General features: G+C 45.1%; 1 protein-coding gene across 1 annotated transcript in view; it reads left to right on the top strand.

Annotated features, from left to right (window-relative positions):
* The window catches only part of SSH3 (slingshot protein phosphatase 3), a 68,088-nt gene that overhangs the window by 31,192 nt on the left and 10,271 nt on the right, over positions 1-26,625 (top strand). Inside the window, exons 9-12 of the mRNA XM_066588021.1 lie at positions 428-556; positions 825-871; positions 15,323-15,469; positions 23,857-24,057. Of these exons, the coding sequence (XP_066444118.1) occupies positions 428-556; positions 825-871; positions 15,323-15,469; positions 23,857-24,057 (524 nt within the window). The remainder of the gene's footprint in view (positions 1-427; positions 557-824; positions 872-15,322; positions 15,470-23,856; positions 24,058-26,625) is intronic.

Below are 26,625 nucleotides of genomic sequence, written 5' to 3' on the forward strand. Positions count from 1 at the left end.
ATCTAAATAGTGTGACTAGAGAGACGCCCAGAGACCGGCTGTCCGCTCGGAAACCAGCCGAGGTCTGTAGCTTCAGCCTTCTTTTTGCTCCCAAGTGACCAACGTCATTCTGGGATAAAACGCCAAGTATGTTTGGCCCATGTCTTGCAGCACTGTTCCAGGTGAGAGCATATCACTTACTAGGTGATTATTACTATCTATGCGCTTTGGGATACTACACTAGATATCGCCTTTTGCTCCCCCCCCCCCTTCTTTCTCTGGATCCTGGGCGGTTTCCTTCAGCCTCTATACTTCCATGAGAAGGATCTCCGAGCTCCTTGTTAGTCATGACAGGTTCTTCCCTATCAATGAAGTCCAACAGCTTGTGGGTAATGTTTCCCAGCACCAGATTATAATGGTTTCCTGTATTCTCCCCGTTCCCTTACAGGTGCGCACGGCTCTGGAGCAGCATACCCACTGTGTTCTGCAGGATTATACCGAGTTCATTGATAACGAGATGATCATGATCCTAGCTCAGATGGACCGGCCTTCAGAGATCTTCCCCTATCTGTATCTGGTATGGTCTACGTTTTCTAGCCTCATTATTTGCAGTCCATTGCTCTCTGAGGGTTGAGTGGGTTCAGAGCCTTTGGACATAATTAAATACATCCTCGTTAAAGGTTTTTCACAACTGACATTTATAGGAGCTGGGTGGGACTCCCACTGATTCTTGTCCCTACTTCATGGTGGCCATGCATTGGTCTTTGTATTTGTCTGTAATCTCTTGTTCGTTTGTGGATTTAGGCAATCACAAGTCAGTTCCTTCTTTATTCTTTCTGTTGTAGGGCTCGGAGTGGAATGCCTCAAATTTGGAAGAACTTCAGAAAAACAAGTATGTTTTTGTAAACAAACCCATATAATCCAAACATGTGTACAGTATTTATCCATAAATAGGCCGCCTGCAGACGGACCCGCAGCAGGACCCGACCTGAGCGTCTGCAGAGAGCAGCGTGACACTCACCTGCTCCTGCGGCCCCGGTTCTTTCATGTCCGGCTGCCGGGCAGCCGGCACATATGCAGAGCGGAGCCGGCGGCCGGTGAGTGACGTTTCTGTGCGGGGCTCTGCGAGCCCCGCACAGAAATAGAGCATGCCGCGGCAAATCGCAGCCGTCTGCATAGGATTGCGTTTGTTAACGCAATCCTATGGCAGCTTCCAGGGGCGCAAATTCCGCAAGAAATCCCGCCGTGGAATTTCCGCCCGTCTGCAGGCAGCCATAATCAACAAAAATATGGGTATTTAAAGGGGTATTGGGCCAAAAAAAAACTAGAAAGCTGCTGACCAAGTGGTTAAGCCTTAAAATAGATAGTAAGGAAAGGAGACGGTCCTAGGGTATACCTGGCTAAACAAATAATTACCAAGAAAATTGCCAAGAGATAGGCAAGAGAATAGCCTAATGGTTATAGCCTTTCAAACACACTGTATACTTTATTAACATATATGTGCTCAAGAAGGACAAAGACACTTCAAAATAAAGGAGTAGGTGGCTGAACTAGATCTGGAATATGTCCATAGAGAAGCTAAGTGTATGTTAGCTACGCAAGCTGAAAGGGTATGATACAAGAGTGTGAGTTAATAGAGGTGATATGACCCCGAGAAGAGCTGTCTGATTAATATGTAAAACTTAACGTTTATTAGATCAAATAAAAAATATGGACGTTCACAAACATAAAGTATCTAAAAATGATAATTATACCACCCGGAGGAGATGGAGATAGGCGCACTAAGGGGAGCCTGAAATTCTTATGTATCTCCTATGGAATACCCTGGTATGGGTATACCACCTAATGGGTGGATTCCCAGTGTCCAGGATACGTGGATATATACTGTGTCCCGTTTAATAGGGGTAATTACTAGTATGGGTATTCCACGTGTAACTTCAAATATTTATTTCCAATATGGAGAGTGTTCAAAAAGGCTGTAATTCCCCAGTTATGCCAACTTTGCTCTCCCCTTCGTAGGGTGACGTATAACAGGTCTTCACTCAAAGGGTAAAGCTAGAGTATAATGTCATTACATGGAGACCACACTCAATAGCTGTTAGAGTGGTCTCCTTGAATGACAAACACATATAGGGTCGTTGAATGGGGCTAGATAGTCTTTAACTCCTTGTGCTCCAACGTCCCTAGATGACGTGTAATTACGTGAAATAGGAGAATATGCGTTAGCACCTACTCCAGACTTGTCATAAATACAAATCTCAGTCACGTAACTCATATGTGATGTATCCACATAGAGTATAATTAACTCTGCTAACCCCCAAATGTATGCACTCGTGTAGCACCCACTGTCCTGATACTACTGTATCAAGTGCACACAATAATATCACTGCACTCAGTGTGTAAATACGTCTATGCTACTAGTCAATCAATCAACGCGTTTCCACAACAGGTAAATGTGCCTGTTGCTTCATCAGGATTGAGAGAGGTACTACAAGGCTCAGATTTTGATACCTAATCCTATTAGCCCTTAGTCCTATCTGACCTACGATAGCTGATATATTAGCAGGTCAGTCTAATATTTAAAGTCCACTAATCCACTTAACATAGTGGTAGGTGTTGTGGACTGATTACATATAAGTATGATCCCCCATGGATTGGAGGCACAGCTTGTAGCATAAGCAGCTACAAAGACAGAGGCAGCAATGGTAAGTGAAACTTCAATGCTGTCTTAAATACTCGAGTCTCCGCCCATATTCACCGTGTGGGCGTATCCCTGGGCCCAATCAGGTCCTGTGAAGCAAAACACACCCTCCTGTGTCAGTAGCGTTGTGCCGTGACGTGGTAACGTCACCGCGCCCCCATACAAACACATGACCGGCGTGGGAACCTCCCGTTCACTTCGCTTACTGACACAGCGTTATGACGTCATGACGTCATGCCGTGCAAACGTGCCGCGTCGGGCCGCCAGCGCCACTTCCCAAACGAGGCCCTATGCAGCGTGCCCAAGACATGGAGTAGCGTGATGACGCATTACCCCCGCAGCGTGCACCGTCCTGGTCGTGACGTACATACTAAATCCAGCCAATGGGGATTAGGCAATACAAGGAGATACCCTCTCCCATTTATCTTAATATAGCGCATGCGCAATGCCTTCATATACGGACTTAGTCCTTACTGGCGCTAGCGCATGCGCATAGACCTCCTGGCCGGACTTAGTGCTTTATTTTCCTTAGCCCCTGGTGATGTATTGTACTGCTACCAGAGACATGTGGATGGCAACAGATACGGAGGGATAAGTGTTATGCTTCAGGGATTCAGAGCCCACACTGAAGTAATAAAGGAGGTCAGAATCTACGTGTCTCAATCTTTTCTTTAATTTGTATTAGGATACATGCATCTATTCCGGTAAGTCCATTAATACAGCAGCGTGTACCTATTTATTAGATTTATCGTATGAAGGCCCGTTCTGTTCATTCCCTCCTCAGTGAAATCCGCAGGGATATCAGTGGGGAGGATAAAGACATCATATACAGGAAAGGGTGTAGCGATAAATCATTTATGTCAGTAGCCATACAACCTCGATGCATCAAGATGTATATATTAAGGAGCAGGATATTCTTTGTCCGAGGATATTCAGAGGATATTCAAGGGCAGTGTATGTACAGCCGTTCTCTGTCCAGCATTGTTCAAATTATATGTACATACATGAAACACATCTCATGCCCCCGAAGGGACACCGTAGATCATGTACAAAATCAGGAAGATACCTGATATTGAGATCAGGAGATGCCTTAGATAAAAGGTGTAAAGGACAAGGTCTCATTCAAACCCTTTGGTGCACAGGTGTCTAATCTATATATCCATGTGCATTCCTTCTGCAATAATCTTTTATCCAGGTTTCCTCTTCTCCCGTTTTCTCTAATGCACTCGATGCCTCGGAATGTCACTAGGTCTGCGTTACTACCATGCATTTCTTTCATGTGTGTCGCTAAGCTTGTCTGTTCTTTCCTATTGATGTTGCCAATGTGGGCCAACACACGGCGGCGTAGTTGCTGTCTGGTTTTTCCAATGTATATCATTGGACAGGGACATGAAGCCAGATAAATAACTCCGCTAGTCCGGCAGTTAATGAACTCTCTGATGTTATATGTTTTCTGTGTTGTGGGGCTTGTAAATGTTGTGCTTTTTCGCATATATTTGCACGCTTTACAACTGCCACACGGAAAAGATCCCTTTGGTGCTGAAACTGGGAGCCACGTGGGATTGGTTGGTACATATGACAGGTGACTGTGTACGAGTCTATCCCGTAAGTTTCTACCACGCCTATATGTGATAAGTGGTCTAGTTGGCAGATATTCTTTCAGATCACCATCTTTCATGAGAATGTCCCAGTGTTTTGAAAGTATGTTCCGTACATCTTGTGATCTATTGTCAAAGCAACCAATGATCCGTGTCACCTCCAATGTGGATTTCTGTTTAGGTTCTAGCAGATCCTCTCTTCTTAGTTCAGCGGCTTGTATCTCCGACTTCTTGATGACTTCTTCTGGGTACCCTCTGTCTCGGAATCGTCTAGACATTTCTGCTGCCTTGATGTTGTAGTCATTTTGATTTGAGCAATTACGTCGCGTTCTGATAAATTGGCCCTTCGGTATCCCCCGTTTTAACGGGGTCGGATGGTAGCTGGACCAATGGAGCAGCGTGTTGGTAGCTGTCTGTTTCCGATAGATGGTAGTCTCAATGCAGTTATTCTCTGTACGTGAGATAGTCAGGTCCAGAAATGTTATCTTGTCAGGGTTAATTTCAGCTGTTAGAAATAGATTAAGATCGTTTCTATTTAGATGTTCAACGAAATATCGTTATACTTGATCGGGAACAATATCTTAAAATGTGTCTATCCCTGTTAAATGACACTGCCACCTATAAAATCCTTCAAAAAGACCCTACAGACCAATTCTTAAGTGAACTGAAAGAAATCCTGACACAGGCAAAGGAAAAATCTTTGATAAGTGAAAAAGAACTAGCGTATATGTACCCCTCTAGTCCTCAGATCGCCACGTTTTATGGACTCCCCAAAATACACAAGGGGTTGGCCCCACTTAAGGGGAGACCTATTGTCTCTGGTATCGATTGTCTTACACAAGGCGTAAGCAAGTACCTCGACCAGGTTCTTAGGCCCTTTGTTGAGGCACTACCCGCGTATACAAGAGACACGATGGATGTGCTTAAGAGGATCGAGGGTATACACTTGTCTTCTGAAACTAAGTTTGCGTGTCTCGATGTAGAATCTTTATACAGTTCGATTCCCCATATAGGAGGCCTTAATGCAGTTGATTTTTTTCTCAAACAGAGAGGATTACATCTAAAAGAACACAATCTCCTATTGATGGACCTCTTATCCTTCGTACTGAAACACAACTATTTCCTATTTAATAGGAAATTCTTCCACCAGCTCAGGGGTACGGCTATGGGGAGCCCTTGTGCCCCCAGTTATGCCAACCTATACCTGGGCTGGTGGGAGGAAGTGATGGTGTTCAGCGAAGAAAATGAAAAATGGACTGCATGTGTAGAACTGTGGATAAGATTTATCGATGATATCCTGATACTGTGGACCGGGTCTGTGAAGGATTTCACTGAGTTCGTTGAACATCTAAATAGAAACGATCTTAATCTATTTCTAACAGCTGAAATTAACCCTGACAAGATAACATTTCTGGACCTGACTATCTCACGTACAGAGAATAACTGCATTGAGACTACCATCTATCGGAAACAGACAGCTACCAACACGCTGCTCCATTGGTCCAGCTACCATCCGACCCCGTTAAAACGGGGGATACCGAAGGGCCAATTTATCAGAACGCGACGTAATTGCTCAAATCAAAATGACTACAACATCAAGGCAGCAGAAATGTCTAGACGATTCCGAGACAGAGGGTACCCAGAAGAAGTCATCAAGAAGTCGGAGATACAAGCCGCTGAACTAAGAAGAGAGGATCTGCTAGAACCTAAACAGAAATCCACATTGGAGGTGACACGGATCATTGGTTGCTTTGACAATAGATCACAAGATGTACGGAACATACTTTCAAAACACTGGGACATTCTCATGAAAGATGGTGATCTGAAAGAATATCTGCCAACTAGACCACTTATCACATATAGGCGTGGTAGAAACTTACGGGATAGACTCGTACACAGTCACCTGTCATATGTACCAACCAATCCCACGTGGCTCCCAGTTTCAGCACCAAAGGGATCTTTTCCGTGTGGCAGTTGTAAAGCGTGCAAATATATGCGAAAAAGCACAACATTTACAAGCCCCACAACACAGAAAACATATAACATCAGAGAGTTCATTAACTGCCGGACTAGCGGAGTTATTTATCTGGCTTCATGTCCCTGTCCAATGATATACATTGGAAAAACCAGACAGCAACTACGCCGCCGTGTGTTGGCCCACATTGGCAACATCAATAGGAAAGAACAGACAAGCTTAGCGACACACATGAAAGAAATGCATGGTAGTAACGCAGACCTAGTGACATTCCGAGGCATCGAGTGCATTAGAGAAAACGGGAGAAGAGGAAACCTGGATAAAAGATTATTGCAGAAGGAATGCACATGGATATATAGATTAGACACCTGTGCACCAAAGGGTTTGAATGAGACCTTGTCCTTTACACCTTTTATCTAAGGCATCTCCTGATCTCAATATCAGGTATCTTCCTGATTTTGTACATGATCTACGGTGTCCCTTCGGGGGCATGAGATGTGTTTCATGTATGTACATATAATTTGAACAATGCTGGACAGAGAACGGCTGTACATACACTGCCCTTGAATATCCTCTGAATATCCTCGGACAAAGAATATCCTGCTCCTTAATATATACATCTTGATGCATCGAGGTTGTATGGCTACTGACATAAATGATTTATCGCTACACCCTTTCCTGTATATGATGTCTTTATCCTCCCCACTGATATCCCTGCGGATTTCACTGAGGAGGGAATGAACAGAACGGGCCTTCATACGATAAATCTAATAAATAGGTACACGCTGCTGTATTAATGGACTTACCGGAATAGATGCATGTATCCTAATACAAATTAAAGAAAAGATTGAGACACGTAGATTCTGACCTCCTTTATTACTTCAGTGTGGGCTCTGAATCCCTGAAGCATAACACTTATCCCTCCGTATCTGTTGCCATCCACATGTCTCTGGTAGCAGTACAATACATCACCAGGGGCTAAGGAAAATAAAGCACTAAGTCCGGCCAGGAGGTCTATGCGCATGCGCTAGCGCCAGTAAGGACTAAGTCCGTATATGAAGGCATTGCGCATGCGCTATATTAAGATAAATGGGAGAGGGTATCTCCTTGTATTGCCTAATCCCCATTGGCTGGATTTAGTATGTACGTCACGACCAGGACGGTGCACGCTGCGGGGGTAATGCGTCATCACGCTACTCCATGTCTTGGGCACGCTGCATAGGGCCTCGTTTGGGAAGTGGCGCTGGCGGCCCGACGCGGCACGTTTGCACGGCATGACGTCATGACGTCATAACGCTGTGTCAGTAAGCGAAGTGAACGGGAGGTTCCCACGCCGGTCATGTGTTTGTATGGGGGCGCGGTGACGTTACCACGTCACGGCACAACGCTACTGACACAGGAGGGTGTGTTTTGCTTCACAGGACCTGATTGGGCCCAGGGATACGCCCACACGGTGAATATGGGCGGAGACTCGAGTATTTAAGACAGCATTGAAGTTTCACTTACCATTGCTGCCTCTGTCTTTGTAGCTGCTTATGCTACAAGCTGTGCCTCCAATCCATGGGGGATCATACTTATATGTAATCAGTCCACAACACCTACCACTATGTTAAGTGGATTAGTGGACTTTAAATATTAGACTGACCTGCTAATATATCAGCTATCGTAGGTCAGATAGGACTAAGGGCTAATAGGATTAGGTATCAAAATCTGAGCCTTGTAGTACCTCTCTCAATCCTGATGAAGCAACAGGCACATTTACCTGTTGTGGAAACGCGTTGATTGATTGACTAGTAGCATAGACGTATTTACACACTGAGTGCAGTGATATTATTGTGTGCACTTGATACAGTAGTATCAGGACAGTGGGTGCTACACGAGTGCATACATTTGGGGGTTAGCAGAGTTAATTATACTCTATGTGGATACATCACATATGAGTTACGTGACTGAGATTTGTATTTATGACAAGTCTGGAGTAGGTGCTAACGCATATTCTCCTATTTCACGTAATTACACGTCATCTAGGGACGTTGGAGCACAAGGAGTTAAAGACTATCTAGCCCCATTCAACGACCCTATATGTGTTTGTCATTCAAGGAGACCACTCTAACAGCTATTGAGTGTGGTCTCCATGTAATGACATTATACTCTAGCTTTACCCTTTGAGTGAAGACCTGTTATACGTCACCCTACGAAGGGGAGAGCAAAGTTGGCATAACTGGGGAATTACAGCCTTTTTGAACACTCTCCATATTGGAAATAAATATTTGAAGTTACACGTGGAATACCCATACTAGTAATTACCCCTATTAAACGGGACACAGTATATATCCACGTATCCTGGACACTGGGAATCCACCCATTAGGTGGTATACCCATACCAGGGTATTCCATAGGAGATACATAAGAATTTCAGGCTCCCCTTAGTGCGCCTATCTCCATCTCCTCCGGGTGGTATAATTATCATTTTTAGATACTTTATGTTTGTGAACGTCCATATTTTTTATTTGATCTAATAAACGTTAAGTTTTACATATTAATCAGACAGCTCTTCTCGGGGATTTAATTTAAGTTTATCTTGAAGTAGACTGTTGCCACGGTGATAGTTTAATAGAGGTGATATGCAAGCAGCCTGATTATAGGTAAGCTGAAAGGATGGTCATTTATAGCCACTATCATAGTCACACTGCATGCAGTCCTCAGGTAAACGATAGAACTGCAGGCAGCCAATACTGGGACGCACAGGGTGTTAGTTGATAGAGGTGCTATAAGAAGATTCAGTACATTGCAATGCTAATTATGCCTTAATCACAGCTGTCAAATAAATAGACAGGAGCAGCAAACTGCGGTGCATAAGAGCTTCACATCCTCATGTAGCAGCGGGTGGCTTTATTTTCAATCCAATTTCCACATAACATGAGTTACGTTTCGGCTGAGTCCTCAGCCTTTCAGAGAATTGGCACATCTACATAAGGGTAATGGATTATAATCAAGATTCAATCCTCGTGGTTGGAGCGTATCCAATGTGTAAATCCATCTGAGTTCCTTAAAGGGGTTGTCTCGCGGCAGCAAGTGGGGTATACACTTCTGTATGGCCATATTAATGCACTTTGTAATATACATCGTGCATTAATTATGAGCCATACAGAAGTTATACACTTACCTGCTCCATTGCTAGCGTCCCCATTGCCATGGATCCGTCTAAATTCGCTGTCTTCTGGCGTTTTTAGACGCGCTTGCGCTGTGCGGTCTTCTGCCTGGTGAATGGGGCTGCTCGTGCCGGAGAGCTGGTCACCGCGTCGTCATCGAAGCTCCACCTCCGTCACGTGGTGCCGATCAGCCAATGAGGTGGCTGTATCGGCAGTGGAACGCGGTAGACAGAAGAAGAAACTCCACGGTGCACCATGGGAAGACCCGCGGTGCACCGTGGGAGAAGACCAGCGGCGCCATCTTTAAAAGAAGAAATGAAGAAGCTGCAGAACGCTGATGCAGGTAAGCGCAATGTGCTTTTTAAAAACTAACACATGCTTTCTTTTTCACAGGGCAGAATGCAGGGGTCCATAAAAAAAAAAAAAAATTTGCTTTCGCCGCGAGACAACCCCTTTAATTTTTAGTTGTTTCTCCCTATCACCACCCCTCCGGCTGCAAGGTACGTGGTCGATTACTTGATACCGAAGCTGGCTTACTGAATGTCCTCTCTCTACCAAGTATTTGGCGACAGGTAATTAAATCCTCCTGGTCCTAATAGTGCTCTTATGACCGTTAATTCTGTTGCGGACCTCCATGGTGGTCTCGCCCACATATAGGAGGCCGCAAGGGCATATGATGGTGTAAATTACTAAAGACGATGAACACTTATTAAATCTGTCTTTTATGTAAAACACTTCACCTGTCAAAGGATGAGAAAATCTATCCCCTTAACCAAATTCGCACAGCACGAACAGGAAAGGCAAGGGGAATTGCCTTTCTTTAAAGGGGCAAATGCCCGTTGCTTGGGCAAAGTGTTGTTAACACCCCGCGCAGTGTGAACTAGCAAATCCTTCAGATTTGGTCCCCTACAATAAGCCACAATCGGAGACCACTTAAATTCTTTAATTTCGGGACAGGATATGCCAGTGCCTTTTCAAGATTTGTGAGATTTTGCCGCTTGTCGGACCAAACGTGGAGACCAAGGGGATACGCACAGATTTATTATACCTCTTTAACCTCCAATAATGGCTCCGTCTTACCATACGGGCCTTCCCACATAAATTGTCAACCAGTTCTTTCGGATATCCTCTTCCAATAAACCTATCACACATTTCCTGTAAGCGCACATCAACACGTTCCTCACAAGTAATTGTACGTACGTGCAGGAACTGGCTCCACGGAAGGGAAGTCACCATTCTATGGGGATGGAAACTATTAAATAGAAGGAGATTGTTCCTATCCGTGGGCTTCATGTAGATGTCTGCCATGAACATTCCTTCCTTCTTGGTTACACAGACATCAAGAAATTGAATCGCCTCAATCGATTAAGTCAAGATGAATTTCAATTCTGAACAAATCAAGTTGAAATTCTCATAAAATGTGGTCAGGTCTTCCGCTGTGCCATCCCACAGAAAGAAAACGTCATCTATATATCGCCACCAGGCCCAGACATGTGTCCAGCCTGGTGACGTATAGACAAATTTCTCCTCAACGAACGCCATGTAGATATTTGTGTAAGTTGGCGCGACGTTCGTACCCATCGCTGTACCTTGGCATTGGCAATAGATTCTACATGAAAACATTACACGTCAGTATCATTTCGAGTAGGGACACTGTAAATTGGATACATCTATTGGAGCGAGAGGTCCTTACCAGTTGTTCTTGTACTGCCCCAATACCTCTGTCATGCCGAATGTTCGTGGAAAGGGAAACGATATCCAATGTGCCCATGATCAATTTTTCTGTACATGGAATTTCCTGGATCTTTTTCAAAAATCGGTGGTGTCCCGAATATGTGATGTAGTATTTGTCACAAACCGTTTGAGTACTCTGTCAAGAAAACGGGAGACATTGTTAAACAAGGCGCCCCTACCGGAGATGATTGGCTGGCCAGGGGGAGACGTCAAATTTTTGTGGATCTTTGGCAAAGTATATAAAATAGCCATAATGGGGAATTCAATGTACAGAAAATCCCTCAACTGAAGATCAATGATGTCACCTTCCAACGCATCATCCAGCAAAAGTTTAAGTGCTGTTTGGTAATGGGCTGTAGGGTTTTGCTGTAGGGGTTCATAGACTTCCACAGTGTTTAATCGTTGCATAATCTCCTGATGGTAGTAATCAGTGTCCAGAACCACCACAGCACCACCCTTATCAGCCGCTCTAATTATAATCCCAATATCATCGCTCAAAGATCTAAGTGCTTGTCTTTCTACATAACGAAGGTTGTTACACTATTTCTTGGTTGACTTCTGCTGTTTAAGTCTAGTAATTTCATTCATCACCGGTTTGGAATAGGTGGCTACTACCGGTTCCACCTGAGGTGGTTAGAATGTACTCTTGTTCCGGAGACCCACTGTTAGGGATAGAAAAGACCCACCCGTAGTCTCCGGACTTTTACCGAAACGTAACTCATGTTATGTGGAAATTGGATTGAAAATAAAGCCATCCGCTGCTACATGAGGATGTGAAGCTCTTTTATGCACCACGGTTTGCTGCTCCTGTCTTTTTATTTGGTGGCTATCCGTAGTCGGGACCCGAAGGAGCGTGCAATTTGTTTCTGCTTCCCACTTAAAGCTCTGTGGTAGGAGTGTGTGCTGCTGTACTGATTCTTTTGCTTTTAATCACAGTTGTGACATACCCTGGAAATATCCGAGAGATCTCTGTATATTCATATAGCATATAAGCTGCTGTGTTATCAAATACACTGCTATGCTGATTGTGCATTGAACACAGTTGTGATAGAGATTAGCAATGTCAGAGTGGCCTCTAGTATACACGCACAGCATGCAGGGGTTTGGGAAGTGGTGTGACTTTTAGTAGTCAGAAGCCTCTGTTACACCACCCAGGGACTGCCTAGATGCCTAGCTATCTATTAACGTATACTGTATAGTGGAGCCATCACTAAACCTAATCTAGGCTTATCATTACAGGCTGCCTGAGCTCCCTTGATAAAGCCTTGTGGTGAAACATGTTGGAAGGGCATGTGTTATATGTTTATTAGACTACGGTTAGGCATGGCTCCACTATACAATATATGTTTATAGGTGGCTAGGCATCTAGGCAGTCGCTTTGTGGATGATGGAAGTGAGGTACCATACCATTGATACCATGTAGGAAATAATAACCTCCTTCTGAGGAATTAAGAGCTTCTGAACCATATGCTTGGCAATCAATCAAATCAAAAAAATCTCCCATGAACCTTCTTGCTATTAGAATTTGCTTCACCTCGTTAAGAAGATTCAGGAGCAGGAGGTGTCCAGCCTTGAGAGGAGATCACAGCCAAACTCTGATGGCCATTTAAGGCAGAATGTTAGTGGGTTGATCTGCTTCAATACTAGGAAGGTACCGCTGAAACATGATGCACACTGGATCATCTGACTATATTCTCCTGAAGAAGTACTTGGACTAGCAGCGGACTTCAAGTTGTCCTGGAAGTTATGACGCTCACTCAAGACCAGGCAGATAAGAGTAGACTGAGTAGGGTGACTTCCCGGGGGACTTGGAGGCATGCTTCTCATGGGGAATTCTCTCCAAGGTGAGGCCAGTTATCCTTGTATGCGTTCATGTATGTGATGAGAAATTGCTCAAAAGCTTGATTAATCCACTCAGCTGGACAATGACACTGAGGGAGTATTGACATGGACCCTTTTCACGTGCACGTTTTGTACATTGCAAGACGCACATAACTCGCACATGAATAGAATGCATTATTTTCAATTTTCACGTTTTTGCCACCAGCAGAAGCGGGAAAGTAACTCTGAAGACTTAGTATCCTTGAGTTTCAGGTGAAGTATATAAAGAATCAAAAAGTGTGGAAAGAGCATCAACTCCCATTCTTCTCTGCAGGGCAATAGGTGAGACTAAAGCCCAAACAAGAGAATTTAAAATGGCAGCGAGTGAGAAAATGAGGGATCTTGTCCGTCGCCCAGGTTCTCTCTATGCAGTGTAAATACACGCTACATACTAGAGGAGCCAACTCTACAATGGAGGTGGGGGATTCCATCTGGCTAACTCTGCCTTAGTATGACTGCATAATCCGGTAGTTTGCGAGGCTTTATCATTCTAGGACCGTTTAAGTGCCAAATTCAGAATTGGTCGGTATATTGCCCCACCAACATAGTCTCCGGTCTTGGGCGTGAGCAGGCGTCCGTGAGACATTGAGTATGACCTGGTTCCTCAAACTCTGGTGAAGGTCGCTATGGAGGAAACAAGCAACAATTTGATAGGATTGCATTAGTTTTAGACTCGGCTGAAGCATCACCACATGGGTGGAACATGTTGGGTCACTCTCACCCGTCTGTGCTGAACTGGCAAGGACAAAATATGACAAACTGGCAGCCATTGGGATTCCTCTCGCAGTGAATTGGAGTAGACAATTGAGATATTGGTGACGTCCAACTGGGAGAGGACATGAAAGACTTGTATCGCTGGGGAAGCGGCAGGTGGTGATGGAGGCTGGGTGGCCATATGGGCAATAACCCTTTAATTGCCTAGATTACTTCCCAGCAACCGGAGGCTAACGGCCCTTTTACACTGAATGTTTCTTATTCACTTCCGTGCCTGTAGATACTATTATGCTGGTGGTGAGTGGTGGGGGTCCCTCGAAGCAAGAATTAGATTTGCACTGGCTAAACTGAGGTACGGTGGACATGTATGGTGCTTTGTGATTAACCCCTCCAACATCTTTCACTATGTATGTATGTGTGTATAATATATATATATATATATATATATATATATATATATATATATATATATATATATATATATATATATATATATATATATATATATATATAATATATACACACACACAGACATGCACAATGAAAGATGTTGAAAGGGTTAAACACATATGTATATGGCGCAGTGGGGAGGTGTTAAAGGGGACCTGCTAGCATTCCTGAAGTGTTTTAGTAAATATGTGTAACTCCCATGAAATAACAGTGCTGACTATATTTACAAAGAACTCCGCTTTCTGCCGTTTCTCTTTAACCCTTTCCAATCCGCTGTCTGACGTCTGAAGACATTCTGATTAAAGGCTGTACAGCTCCGATGTCAGAAGATGTCCGGCAGGGTATTCTTACTGTATATTACTGGCCGCTCTGTTGTCGGGAGCCTCTCCAGCATGTCCCATACCGCAGTACTAGCTCTAGCCAGCAGATGGCGGCATTGTATAATGGCAGAAAGAGAAAGCCCCCTAGGAAACCCTGAATCCAAAATTGGATTGCAAAGGGTTAATTCCTCCTGCAAACTGACATCTGGTACTATTCAATAGGGCACGGCCCGTCACGGTCTGACACTGTCATGGCTGATGGGACAATGTCAGAGTGTGTTGGGACGGACCCCACTACAAAGGTAACGCTAACACCAAATTATTCATTTGCAGGAAGAATAACCGAGAAAGGAAAGATGCTCCAAAATTTCTACTTTGTGGGGCAAGTCTTCACTAAACGAGAGCGGTCAGGAGCGCCGGCGGGTTCTCTGTAACTGTAGCATTCCTCGAAGGAGACCCTGCACCTGGTGGAGGCATCTGCAATGCTTTCCCACGCTACGGGCTATCTCACACACGCGCCCTTTTCCTGTGCGCTGCGGGCGTATCTCCTACGCAGCAGTATGTAATGCACTGTATACTTGCTGCATGCCGACCATGCCCGTGTGTGTAATACGTGCCAAGACCGTGCGTGCTGCAGCCTTTGTTCATCCTGCGCATCGCACGCTGTGTGTTGTTACCGCGTGTTATGTGCACAACACCGGCGTACGTAATACTCTGATGAAACGGCTGGTGTGAGTGCGCCCTTACACATATTGTCGTGCTTCCGCCATCTTCCCGAGTGTTGCAGTGACCGCAGCGGTCTTCCTTTCTCTCCCCAGGGTCTCGCACATACTGAATGTCACTTGTGAAATCGATAACTTCTTTCCTGAAACATTTACTTATTTAAAACTCCGCGTCTCGGATGAAGAGAGCACCAACCTGCTGCAGTACTGGAAGGAGACGCACAGATTCATCTCCACCGCCAGGTAGGTCACGCTGCGGCTGCAGGACGCCCTGCCGAGGCAGCGGATAGCCAGAGAAAACTACGGACATGAGCGTTCTTATCAATATAGTGAAAGCCCTTAAAATACAAGGAGGAGGAGCTTCTAGTCCGGCTCTTGTTTACCGCCAGCAGTCACGATAAACTTGGAGAACCCTCCGGAAAATGTCACTTTATTATTGTAGATTTAGAGTTTGTCGCATGTAAATATATTTAGCGCAGAACGCGGTCGCTTTAAGTGCATTTTTAACCCTTTAGTGACATAACTAACTTTAGCCGAGAGCCCTTTTATGTCCCAGCAGCCATAACTTTACTTTTCCGTCAGTGTAGCCGTATGACATCTGGTATTTTGCGGGACGACTTCTAGTTTCTATAAGAATCAAGTCCGTATAATATTGACTAATTGTTTTCTGGTATAAATGTTCTGCTTCTTTTATTCTGGGGGTCATTGGGATTATGACTGCACCAAGATTACAGGTTCTTTTCTTTTACTACTTCTGAACAATAGAAGTACTACTGTTTTTTTTTTTTTATTACAAGACTTTTTTTGTGGCACCAAATTCCAAGCCCAGAGCATTTTTATTTTTCAGTCGATCTGTCTTTTGGAAACAACTTGTTTTCATGGCACCATTATGAAGTATGAGATGATCAGAAAACGTCTATTTTGGCAAGTTTTTTTGTTGTGTTTTTATTTTATTTTTTTTCCGGAATTTACCGTGCTGGTTAAATAATGTACTATTTTACAGTACGGGTTGTTACGGATGTGGCAATATCAATTATGTGTCATTTGTTTTGTTTTTATTTTTTCAATATTTTAAGCCTTGTGTAAAAGTTTTTTCATTTTTTTTTCTGTGAAAACTGACTGCAGCATCTGCAGGCTTAAACAGTGCAGTGGAGTAATTACATGAGCAAGTCCTCATCCCTTCACCCCTTTCCTGGCAAAAACCCCATATGGGACAATCAGAGAGCAAATGTACTCTCTGATTGATGAACAAAAATGCATGTCCCCCTTCCCTGGGACAGAGAGATATATAGGCAAATCACAGACCCCACGGATCTTCTGCTGGTTACCCTTTCCTCTCTCCTCTGCACCACTGTCAGCTGTAAATTTAGTATTCCCTGACCCAACTTCAAATGATTGCAGCGCTGGTTCTGTAAGGGACCAATCATGCAGGATGGAGTATTCTGCTCCAGCATTGTGGACTATGTCCTTTTGTGGAATATTCAGCCCCAGAATCTGCTGTTATCATACAGATTTGGGCGCAGAATTGAAAATGGGTGAATCCTGAAGGCAATTCCACATCAAAATCTGCAGCTGGCAGTGTGGATTTTGGTGTGGCTCTCAGGAACGGCGTGACCCACAATGCTGTTGCAGAATATTTTGCCCCATTTGAAAGGTCCCGAATTTGTTACTGGCATGCTTTTGGTGTCAAGAATCCTAACTTTAAAACCCCACCAAAAGCATGACAGCGGCCCTGATAGACCCAGAGCCCCAGCTGTCCATATCCTGCAGAATGCACAGGGCTCAACCTAAACCGCCTGGGGTAAGTGTACTGCAGTAAGTGCCACTACTAATACAAATCATCAAAAGCAAGTAAAATGGGGAGAAAGAGGTCCACGTGGCAGCAGAACAGAGTAAAGACAGTAATATTACCCTGTGAGCAGTAGACTGCGGCAGCCCTTCATGTAACATAGTAATATAGTACGTTAGGCTGAGAAAGCCCTCTGTCCATCCAGTTCAGCCTCTTACCCCTTAATGTTGATCCAGAGGAAGGAAAAAAACACCAATGAGGTGGAAGCCAATTTTAGGAAAAAAATCCCTCCAGACTTCAATCTGGCATTCGGAATAATCCCCGCATCCCCGACCTTTCTGAGTAATCAGTGATATAACATGTAATATTGTAACACTCAAGAAAGACGTCCAGAACCTCTTATACTCTTATATCGTATCAACATCACCACGTCCTCAGGAGAGAGTTCATAGAATCACTGCTCTTACAGTAAAGAATCCCTTCTATGTTATTTAGAAACCTTCTTTAATCTAGATGTAGAGAGCGCCCCCTTGTAAGGCTCCCTTGTCCATGGCCATTGCGGGGGAGCAGGGGGTAGCTCTGTCAGTTATCTGCGGTGAGCCTATCTGACAGGCTCACTGCGGAGAATCGCGGCATGCCGCAATTTAGATCCCTTGAGCGGAGAATCGCTATGATTCTCCACTCATGGATGCCGCGGCTGCGCTTTCCATAGCATCCTTAATAGGTTTCCCCAACCATCTGATAATGAAAAAGTCTCTCTTTTTGATAATGAAATGGCCTCTTGCTGTTCTCTTATGGAGAGCAGCAACAATTTCCATGGTGCTGTGCCGCGCCACAATGCCAACAGGTCCAATGGGATTTGTCAAAAGGGAAGCTGAGGCATGCAGGATAATCTGACGGATGTAACCAGCTATAGGAATTCATTCCAGTATTGATATTGTGGATGAGGGAATACTGGAGGCCGCATAGACTTCTGTAGGGAAAGATGCATTGCAAGGAGTACATAGCCTAAGGGGCGCTCCGCATGGCACGTGTCACTCCTACATGGCTCTACAGTCTTGCCCGGCAGGCGACGGACAGTGATGGATCATGGATTACTGTTTCCTGCAGCAGTTTGCCGGGCATCGCCAGCAGAACCCTGGGAGAGCTGTAGGTCCCCTGCCAGCGTTTCTCTACAGGTTTCCTCACGCAGGTGAGGCGCGGCTGTCGGAGTACATCAGCACGTATCCGATGCACCGCAAGACAAATCTGCCGCCAATGATGTGCAGGTTTTTGTGTCTGCAGATTCAAACAGCGAATGATATAAAATAAAAGCCATATACTCGCCTTACCTATTGGCTGCTGCGCCCGCGCTGCAGGGAGCGGAGGAGCGCTGCACATGGGCGGGTCTGGAGGATTATACGGCTTTGCTACTTTATATACTAGCACCTTTGGGTTCTGCTGTGGATTCTTGTACAATCGGCAGCACTAGGATGCGATTGTCTGTTTTTCCATCCCCATTGAAGTCTTGTTAAAAATCTGCGCACTTTCCATGACAGAAGCTGACATGCTCCTGACTTCAGCATCTGCCTCCATTTCTGTGCGGGAATGTTCGAAACGTAAAAATAAAAAAAAGCTAAAGTTTCACCTCCCGTCACGGATCCGAACCGTAAGGGGAGGTGAAATCACTTACCAAAAGCCTGCGGCGATGTCCCCTGACAGGATCCTTATCTGCAGACCCTTCCCCACCTGTTGCCAAAATGGCGGACGCAAGCGCAGAAGCTGTGGAGGGCCCGGAAATTTAAAATCTTCTTGCTTCTGGCTACTAAAGGTACCTGAGAGCCTGGAGCAGTGACCGAGGGCTGTGGTGGGTGGTCCCCGGTCACGTGATCTCCGTAATCCAAGGGATAATGGCGATCACGTAAAAGTTAAAAAGCAGTTAGTTTGATGCGCCATTTGGTTTTGGCCCCGCTGTGCATCCAGACAGAAGATTAGGGCCACAACGGGTATGTTTCTGAACACGGGACAAACGGGGATCCGTTTTGGGGTGAAAGTCTTTATTCATGTGTGTGCCGTACAGAAAAAAGCTATTATTAAAATGACACAATTGCTTCGATTCATTCAAAAACTGTGGGGTCAGAATACACAGTACACCCCTATATGAAATCATTAAGGGGTCTAGTTTTCAGAATGTGGTCATCTGTGGGGGTTCTCTATGGTTTTGGCCACACAAGGCTCTACAAGTGGGCAATGGGGCCTAAATCACCTTCATGTAAAATGTCTGTTCTGAAAGCCACCGACTGCTGCTTACAGTTTTGGCCCCATTGTGCAGCCAGACATAAGATTAGGGCCACGATGGGTATGTCTCTAAACACGGGAGAAACAGGGGGATCCATTTTGGGGTGCAAATCCTCATTTTCATGTGCACTATAGAAAAGCATCTTTTAAATCACACATTTGCAAAAATATGAAATTGTATTTTTTTTCTCCTCTAAATTACATTAACTCCTGAAAACAAACTGTGGGGTTAAAATCCTCCTGAGCCCTCAGTGAATACACTAAGGGGTGTAGTTTGTAATATGGGGTCATTTGTGGGGTATTCTGACACCTAGGAGCCTTTACAATGTTGGCTCGGTGCAGGAAAACAAAACGTTCCTCAAAATGTTAATTAATGTTAAATTTGTCCGTCTCCTAAATAGTTAAAAAAAAGAACAAACACAAGTTTTTCCAATGTGCGTCCAGAATAAAGTAAGCAGATGGAAATATATATATCTTATCAAAAATGTCTATATTATGTTTGCACATTTGAGATATTGTAGTTGAAAATGTGAAAAAATTACAAATTTTTTTTTTTTTTTAATTTTCCCAATTTTGACGCTTTTAGTAAATATACACAAATTCTATTGGTCTAATTTTACCACCTAAATGAAGTACAACATGTGGCGAAAAAACCAATGTCAGAATCACTGGGAGATGCAAAACCTTTACAGAGGTATTCTGTGTTAAAATGACACATGGCAGATTTCCAAAATTTGGCTCCATCACTAAGGCGCAAACAGGCTCGGTCACTAAGGGGTTAAAGCAATGGCTGATCTTTTAATTTCTGCATCTTTGTTTTCTGGTAGCCGGAACATGTTAATTCCTCTTTGTAGCCACATGAGGGTGTACTTTGCAGATTACAGGTTAGCTTTGGTGCAGTTGTGACAAAATCCACTTTTATTCTTCTAGTTTTTCTGTTTTACTATTTGTGCAGAATAATCCTCTCTGTCACCAAATTGGGAGCCCAGAACTTTATTGCATTGTCCCGATGACGGCCGCATTATTATAGGCCGAGCTGCAGTTTTGATTGGCACATTAAAACTTTTCCGTGTTTTGGGTTTTTTTTGGTCAATTTGCCTTCCAAAAAACCCGTTTGAATGTTTCCGGATGCGGCTGTGCTAATTCTGTATTGGGGGTTTTGGGATTTTTTTTCTCCTTGCAATAGTAAACAAAATGCAAAAGAAAAGAGTGAATTTTTGTTATTTAAAAATCTTTTTTTTTTTTTTAGTAGGTCTAGTCGGGCACTTGAATTTACGATCCTGTGAGTGTTCTTATAAGGTACTGCAGTAATAATGTATTGCAGTGTAATATGCTGTTAATGTAATACTAGTTGGAATACTATAGGACCTAATAGGTGTACAAAGATGGCAGACAGGCGGGTCAGTGGATTGATAGAAGGAGCCCTCATCCTCCAGCTAATGAGTTGGATACTGCAGTTGCTATTGACCGTAGCATCTAAGGGGTTAGACGGTCCAGTATCATATTACATAGAGTAATGTTTTTGTATTGTTTTTCATGTGTTTGAGTTCCTCATTACTTATTCATTAGTGGGAGTGGTCAGACCGTTACCTTTATATTGCTTGCTGTATAAGCTATAGGCTGTGATTAAGGCAAAACACGTCGGTCCTGTTCGCAGATGTAAGCGGTTTACCTTTCTATGGCCGCTTACGTGGTTGTGATATACCGCTTGCCCACGCTGCAGACGTTGCAGTTCACTTCCTGAGGACCTCCCATGATTGCGCTGTCAGTGGATGGCATGTGGCAGCGCTGTACTCTTGTGTCAGATGGTGCAAATGCACATAGATTTACTCCACCTAAACGTCTATATGCATCACATTCTCAGATGGTCCGTAATTCAGCCACCCGGAGGGGCAACAGTAAAGTAGTGAACAGATGCAACTACTCATCAGGTGGAATCTGGTTAACCCCTTAATGCTACAGGGCGTACAGTTACGTCCTGGAGGTTTGGGGTTTGTATGGAAGTGGATCGGGCTGGTGATCCCACTCCATACAATGTGGGCGCCAACTGTTTCTTTCGACTGACACCTGACCGCAACAGCTGCGATGAGCAGCGTCACTGATCAGAGCTGTTAACCCTTTAAATGCTGCAGTCAATTCTGAGAGCACCATTTAAATGCCCTTATCAGTGTTTAGGGGCATTTAAACCCACGATGAGATTGTTTGGTTGCCATGGCAGCCGGGGATCTTCTGAAAGATTGCCTGTCAGATTGTGGTATCATGTAATGCTATGGCATTACATCATACTACAGGAGAGATCAAACCACCCCTGGTTCTTGTCCCCTCTGGGGACTAAAAATACATTTATAAATTAGATTTAAAAAGTGTTTTTTATTATTTAAAAAAAAAAAAACGGTAACAAAAGTTTAACCCCTCCCCCTTTTGCCATACTTATATTGAAAAATCTAAATGAAAAAAACCAAAAACACATTGGGTATCGCTGCATCCAAAAAAGTCCGATCTATCAAAGTAACACCATTTACCCCACACGGGGAATGTCGTCAGAAAAAATAAACAACCCCAGAATTGTGGTTTTTTTCACCCCGTCTCCAAGAAAATAATTAAAAAAAGATAAAATATATCTGGAAAAATAAAAGAAGTACAGTCAAAAAAAAACCTCTACAAATGTGGTCTAAATTGGCAGTGTGTACATTGTAGAAACAAGACCCCCAAGTTGGCGGAATTTAGGGTTTTTTTTCCATTTCACTCCACTTTGAATTTTTCAGAACATTATATAGTATCATTGAAAAATACAACTCGTCCCGCAAAACCGAGCAGCAGGCCCTCCGGCAGGGACATTGATGGGTGCATGTAAGTTATGAAAAAAGAGGCTGCGTCCTCAAGGGGTTAATGCATTTGTAGTTTTGCATTTTGATATCTCCCGCCATAAGATGGCCAAGAAATCTGAATATATATATATATATATCGTCAGCAGATGAGAATGTAAATGCTCATACTGATTAGTTGTTAAAAAGTGCAGTAATGGAGTCTCCGAAGTTGGACAATCGTGTCATTTAGCCATGTCTTAGAGGCGTAGTCTGGCCAGAAGCAATATCTTTGCATCCGTTACCCCTGGGCCGATGCGCCTCACCGGACCCGATTACGGTTCGCCTGCAGGTACCCGACATTACACGGTGGATTTCACCACTAAATCCTCATTTGTTGCTCTCAGCTGATTATTGTCCATCAGTGATGCAACGTGCAGACGGAAAGGGGGAAAGATTCTCCTTAGGGAGACCATCTAGAAGGTGTCAGGAGACTTAGAAGGCCCGCCATGCTGCTATAGGAAGATGGAACAGTGCCTCTGCAGCGCCACCTATTTAGAAGGCAGCATTCCTGCAGGTCAATGTCTGACCTTTTAGCTGGCCTTGTAACAGTGACTGGGAATATAAGACAAAGCCAGAGCCTTCTCCAGGAGGAAAAGATAACCGTGTGCAGACAGCGTGCTTAAGGGCTTTTGTGTGTAGTAGGTTGCTGGCTGTGTAGGTTACTCCACAGCCCCTCCTGTGGTCATGTACAATAGGTGCAGAGAAACCATACATACTGCCCCCACTGCTGGTGTGATGGTCTGGGGTGGGCATCGGATACGACAGTCGGTCCCCTCTAGTGGTGGTACGAGGGACAATCACAGCTCAGCGATATGTTCAGGACATCCTGCAGCCTCAGGTGTTCCTCTCAGGGCGGCTTCCAGCAGGATAATGCTGCACACACAAGGGGGTCCCAGGAAGCCCCCACAACATTGTCACACTTCTGTGCCCAGTCGCCAGATTTTTCCTTAATTGAAGATAGGACCATCTGGGACACCAGCTTCCACAGCCTACAAGCTAGCACGATCTGGAGGCTCCGTTCTCCACAGCAAGTGATCCTTTTACTCTAATATTGTAATCACTTACTTATATCAACGTTACAATCACACAGAGAACGTTTCATCCATCCGACAACTTCTTGGGGGGGGGGGGTTGACAATAAGTGTATCCGTATTAGGGCTTTACATTCTGACCATCACTAGTGGGGGGCCTAACTGCATTTAGCTTTATACAGCTGTTACTGAGATCAATGGGAATGCAATAAATCTGCAGGAGTTCCCATTAGTTGGTGTTGGTCCTGGTGACCTGGCCGCTGGGTCTGTGATGTCCTTCTGAGTGTATCTGTGCCCAACAAGCCGCTGTTTGGACTCTGCACAGTAAGCTAATAACTGCCCTGCCTTAGGCGGACTCTTGTGCCGCGCCGTAGAGCGACTCGGTAGGAGGATCCAGTCCATGGTATAGGCACTTGGCTTTGCACCTCCAAATAGATGATCTGCTGGGTTGCTTAGGCAGTGTGTTGGCACACAACGACCTGCCCTTGTTGAGGTATCTCACATGGTTTCGCCTCATGAATTTCTCTTTTGATCCAATAGATTTTCTTTTTCAAGAAGCCTTCGTTGTCATATCCCTTCACAAATAACCTCATGAGTCGGCCGGCCTCACTTACCGCTGCTTCTCTGTAGTTTAAAACTATCTATCTGTTCCCTTTCTCTCTCCAGGCAACAAGGCACCCGTGTCCTTGTACACTGTAAGATGGGAGTCTCCCGCTCGGCCTCCACAGTTATAGCTTACGCCATGAAGGAGTATGAGTGGACGTTTGAAGAAGCCTTGAAGCATGTCAAGGAGAGGAGGAGTATTGTGCAACCCAACGCTGGCTTTCTGCGACAGCTTCAGACCTACCAGGGCATCCTTGGAGCGAGGTGAGTAGTACGCTGCTTGTGTGGCCGAGAACACTGGGGACAGCATGCATCCCTGACTGTTTCCCCTTAAAGGGGTTGTCTGCAGGTTTATGGACTAGGAGGGGTCTGCAGCGACGTAGCCTACTGTGGCAGAGGTTCAACCTGTAGTCACTGGTGGATTTCTTACCTTGTCACACAGAATACTGGGTCTGCACAGACAAAGTGCTTTATGGACTTGGTGACGATGTTATAACTACATCTTCATTACTGGATATGGCCGGCTGAGAAAGTACGGTTAAAGGGATTGTCCGAATTATAAAAATAAAATTGTGTGAATGCAGAAAATGTGCTAACATATGAAGAAGCTGCGCTCACTGGTGCGATCCCCGCCACTCCAGCAGTGATGTGTCCATATACCCATGTGACCACTGCAGACCATCACTAGCCTCCGTGGTCTTGTGCAGTGGCAAGGCCAGTCACTGGCTTCAGCAGAAGCGTGAGCCCCGCAGCCACGTAAACAAACCCCAGCGCTGCTGCAGTGGCGGGACGGCGAAGCAGAGAGTGAAGGGGGCACAATTTTTTTTTCTTTTGAACTTGGACTGCCCCTTTAAGGGGTGAGGCACAACCAATCAGAAAAGGAAAAAACCTTCAGTAAGGAAGGAAATGTTAAAGGGAACCTGTCACCTCCCTGCAGCAGCGCCAATCAGGGGTCTAGAGGGAACCATTAACAAACGGTTACACTGTGCAACGAATGTGTAAAATATGTCATAGCAGGAAGTAATGGATGTTTCTGTAAAAGTAAAACCCGCTGATTCCACCGGTAAGATTGAACAGCCGCACGTCTCACTTTCAAGTTACGAACCATTTCCTTTATTTAAGCCCTTCCTGACCGCCGATGGGCTTTTCAATAAAGCAAAACAACATATTTAATATCGCTGCGCATTATTTACCACACGGTGAACATCGTCAGAGCAAAAAATAAAGGACGCCTGAAATCAGCTTTTTTTGGTCACTCTGTGTACGAGAAAAAATGCAATAAAAAGCGATCAAAAAGTCCAAAATGGTACCAACAGAAACTACAAGACGTCCCACAAACAATGAGCCTTCGCACAACTATGTAGACAGAGAAATAAAAGTACTATTGCACGCAGAAGATGGCGGCAGAAAATCAAGGATGCATCTGCTGCATAAACGGGCAGCCCGAGAGCCAAGAATGGATCTGCTGCATAAACGTACAGCCCGAGAGCCAAGGATGCATCTGCTGCATAAACGGGCAGCCCGAGAGCCAAGGATGCATCTGCTGCATAAACGTACAGCCCGAGAGCCAAGAATGCATCTGCTGCATAAACGGGCAGCCCGAGAGCCAAGGATGCATCTGCTGCATAAACGGGCAGCCCGAGAGCCAAGAATGCATCTGCTGCATAAACGGGCAGCCCGAGAGCCAAGGATACATCTGCTGCATAAACGTACAGCCCGAGAGCCAAGAATGCATTTGCTGCATAAACGTACAGCCCGAGAGCCAAGGATGCATCTGCTGCATAAACATACAGCCCGAGAGCCAAGGATGCATCTTCTGCATAAGCGGGCACCCCGAGAGCCAAGGATGCATCTGCTGCATAAACGTACAGCCCGAGAGCCAAGGATGCATCTGCTGCATAAATGGGCAGCCCGAGAGCCAAGGATGCATCTGCTGCATAAACGGGCAGCCCGAGAGCCAAGGATGCATCTGCTGCATAAACGTACAGCCCGAGAGCCTACAATGCATCTGCTGCATAAACGGGTAGCCTAAGAACTTACAATGCATCTGCTGCGTAAACAGGCAGCCCGAGAGCCAAGGATACATCTGCTGCATAAGCGGGCAGCCCGAGAGCCAAGGATGCATCCTCTGCATAAGCAGGCAGCCCGAGAGCCAAGGATGCATCTGCTGCATAAACGTACAGCCCGATATCCAAGGATGCATCTGCTGCATAAACGGGCAGCCCGAGAGCCAAGGATGCATCTGCTGCATAAACGGGCAGCCTGAGAGCCTACGATGCATCTGCTGCATAAACGTACAGCCCGAGAGCCAAGGATGCATCTGCTGCATAAACAGGCAGCCTGAGAGCCTACGATGCATCTGCTGCATAAACGGGCAGCCCGAGAGCCAAGGATGTATCTGCTGCATAAACAGGCAGCCTGAGAGCCTACGATGCATCTGCTGCATAAACGGGCAGCCCGAGAGCCAAGGATGCATCTGCTGCATAAGCAGGCAGCCCGAGAGCCAAGGATACATCTGCTGCATAAACGTACAGCCCGAGAGCCAAGGATGCATCTTCTGCATAAGCGGGCAGCCCGAGAGCCAAGGATGCATCTGCTGGATAAACGTACAGCCCGAGAGCCAAGGATGCATCTGCTGCATAAACGTACAGCCCGAGAGCCAAGGATGCATCTTCTGCATAAGCGGGCAGCCCGAGAGCCAAGGATGCATCTGCTGCATAAACGTACAGCCCGATAGCCAAGGATGCATCTGCTGCATAAACGGGCAGCCCGAGAGCCAAGGATGCATCTGCTGCATAAACGGGCAGCCTGAGAGCCTACGATGCATCTGCT

The sequence above is a fragment of the Eleutherodactylus coqui genome, chromosome 13 (assembly GCF_035609145.1).
Source record: "Eleutherodactylus coqui strain aEleCoq1 chromosome 13, aEleCoq1.hap1, whole genome shotgun sequence".
Lineage (NCBI taxonomy): Eukaryota > Metazoa > Chordata > Amphibia > Anura > Eleutherodactylidae > Eleutherodactylus > Eleutherodactylus coqui.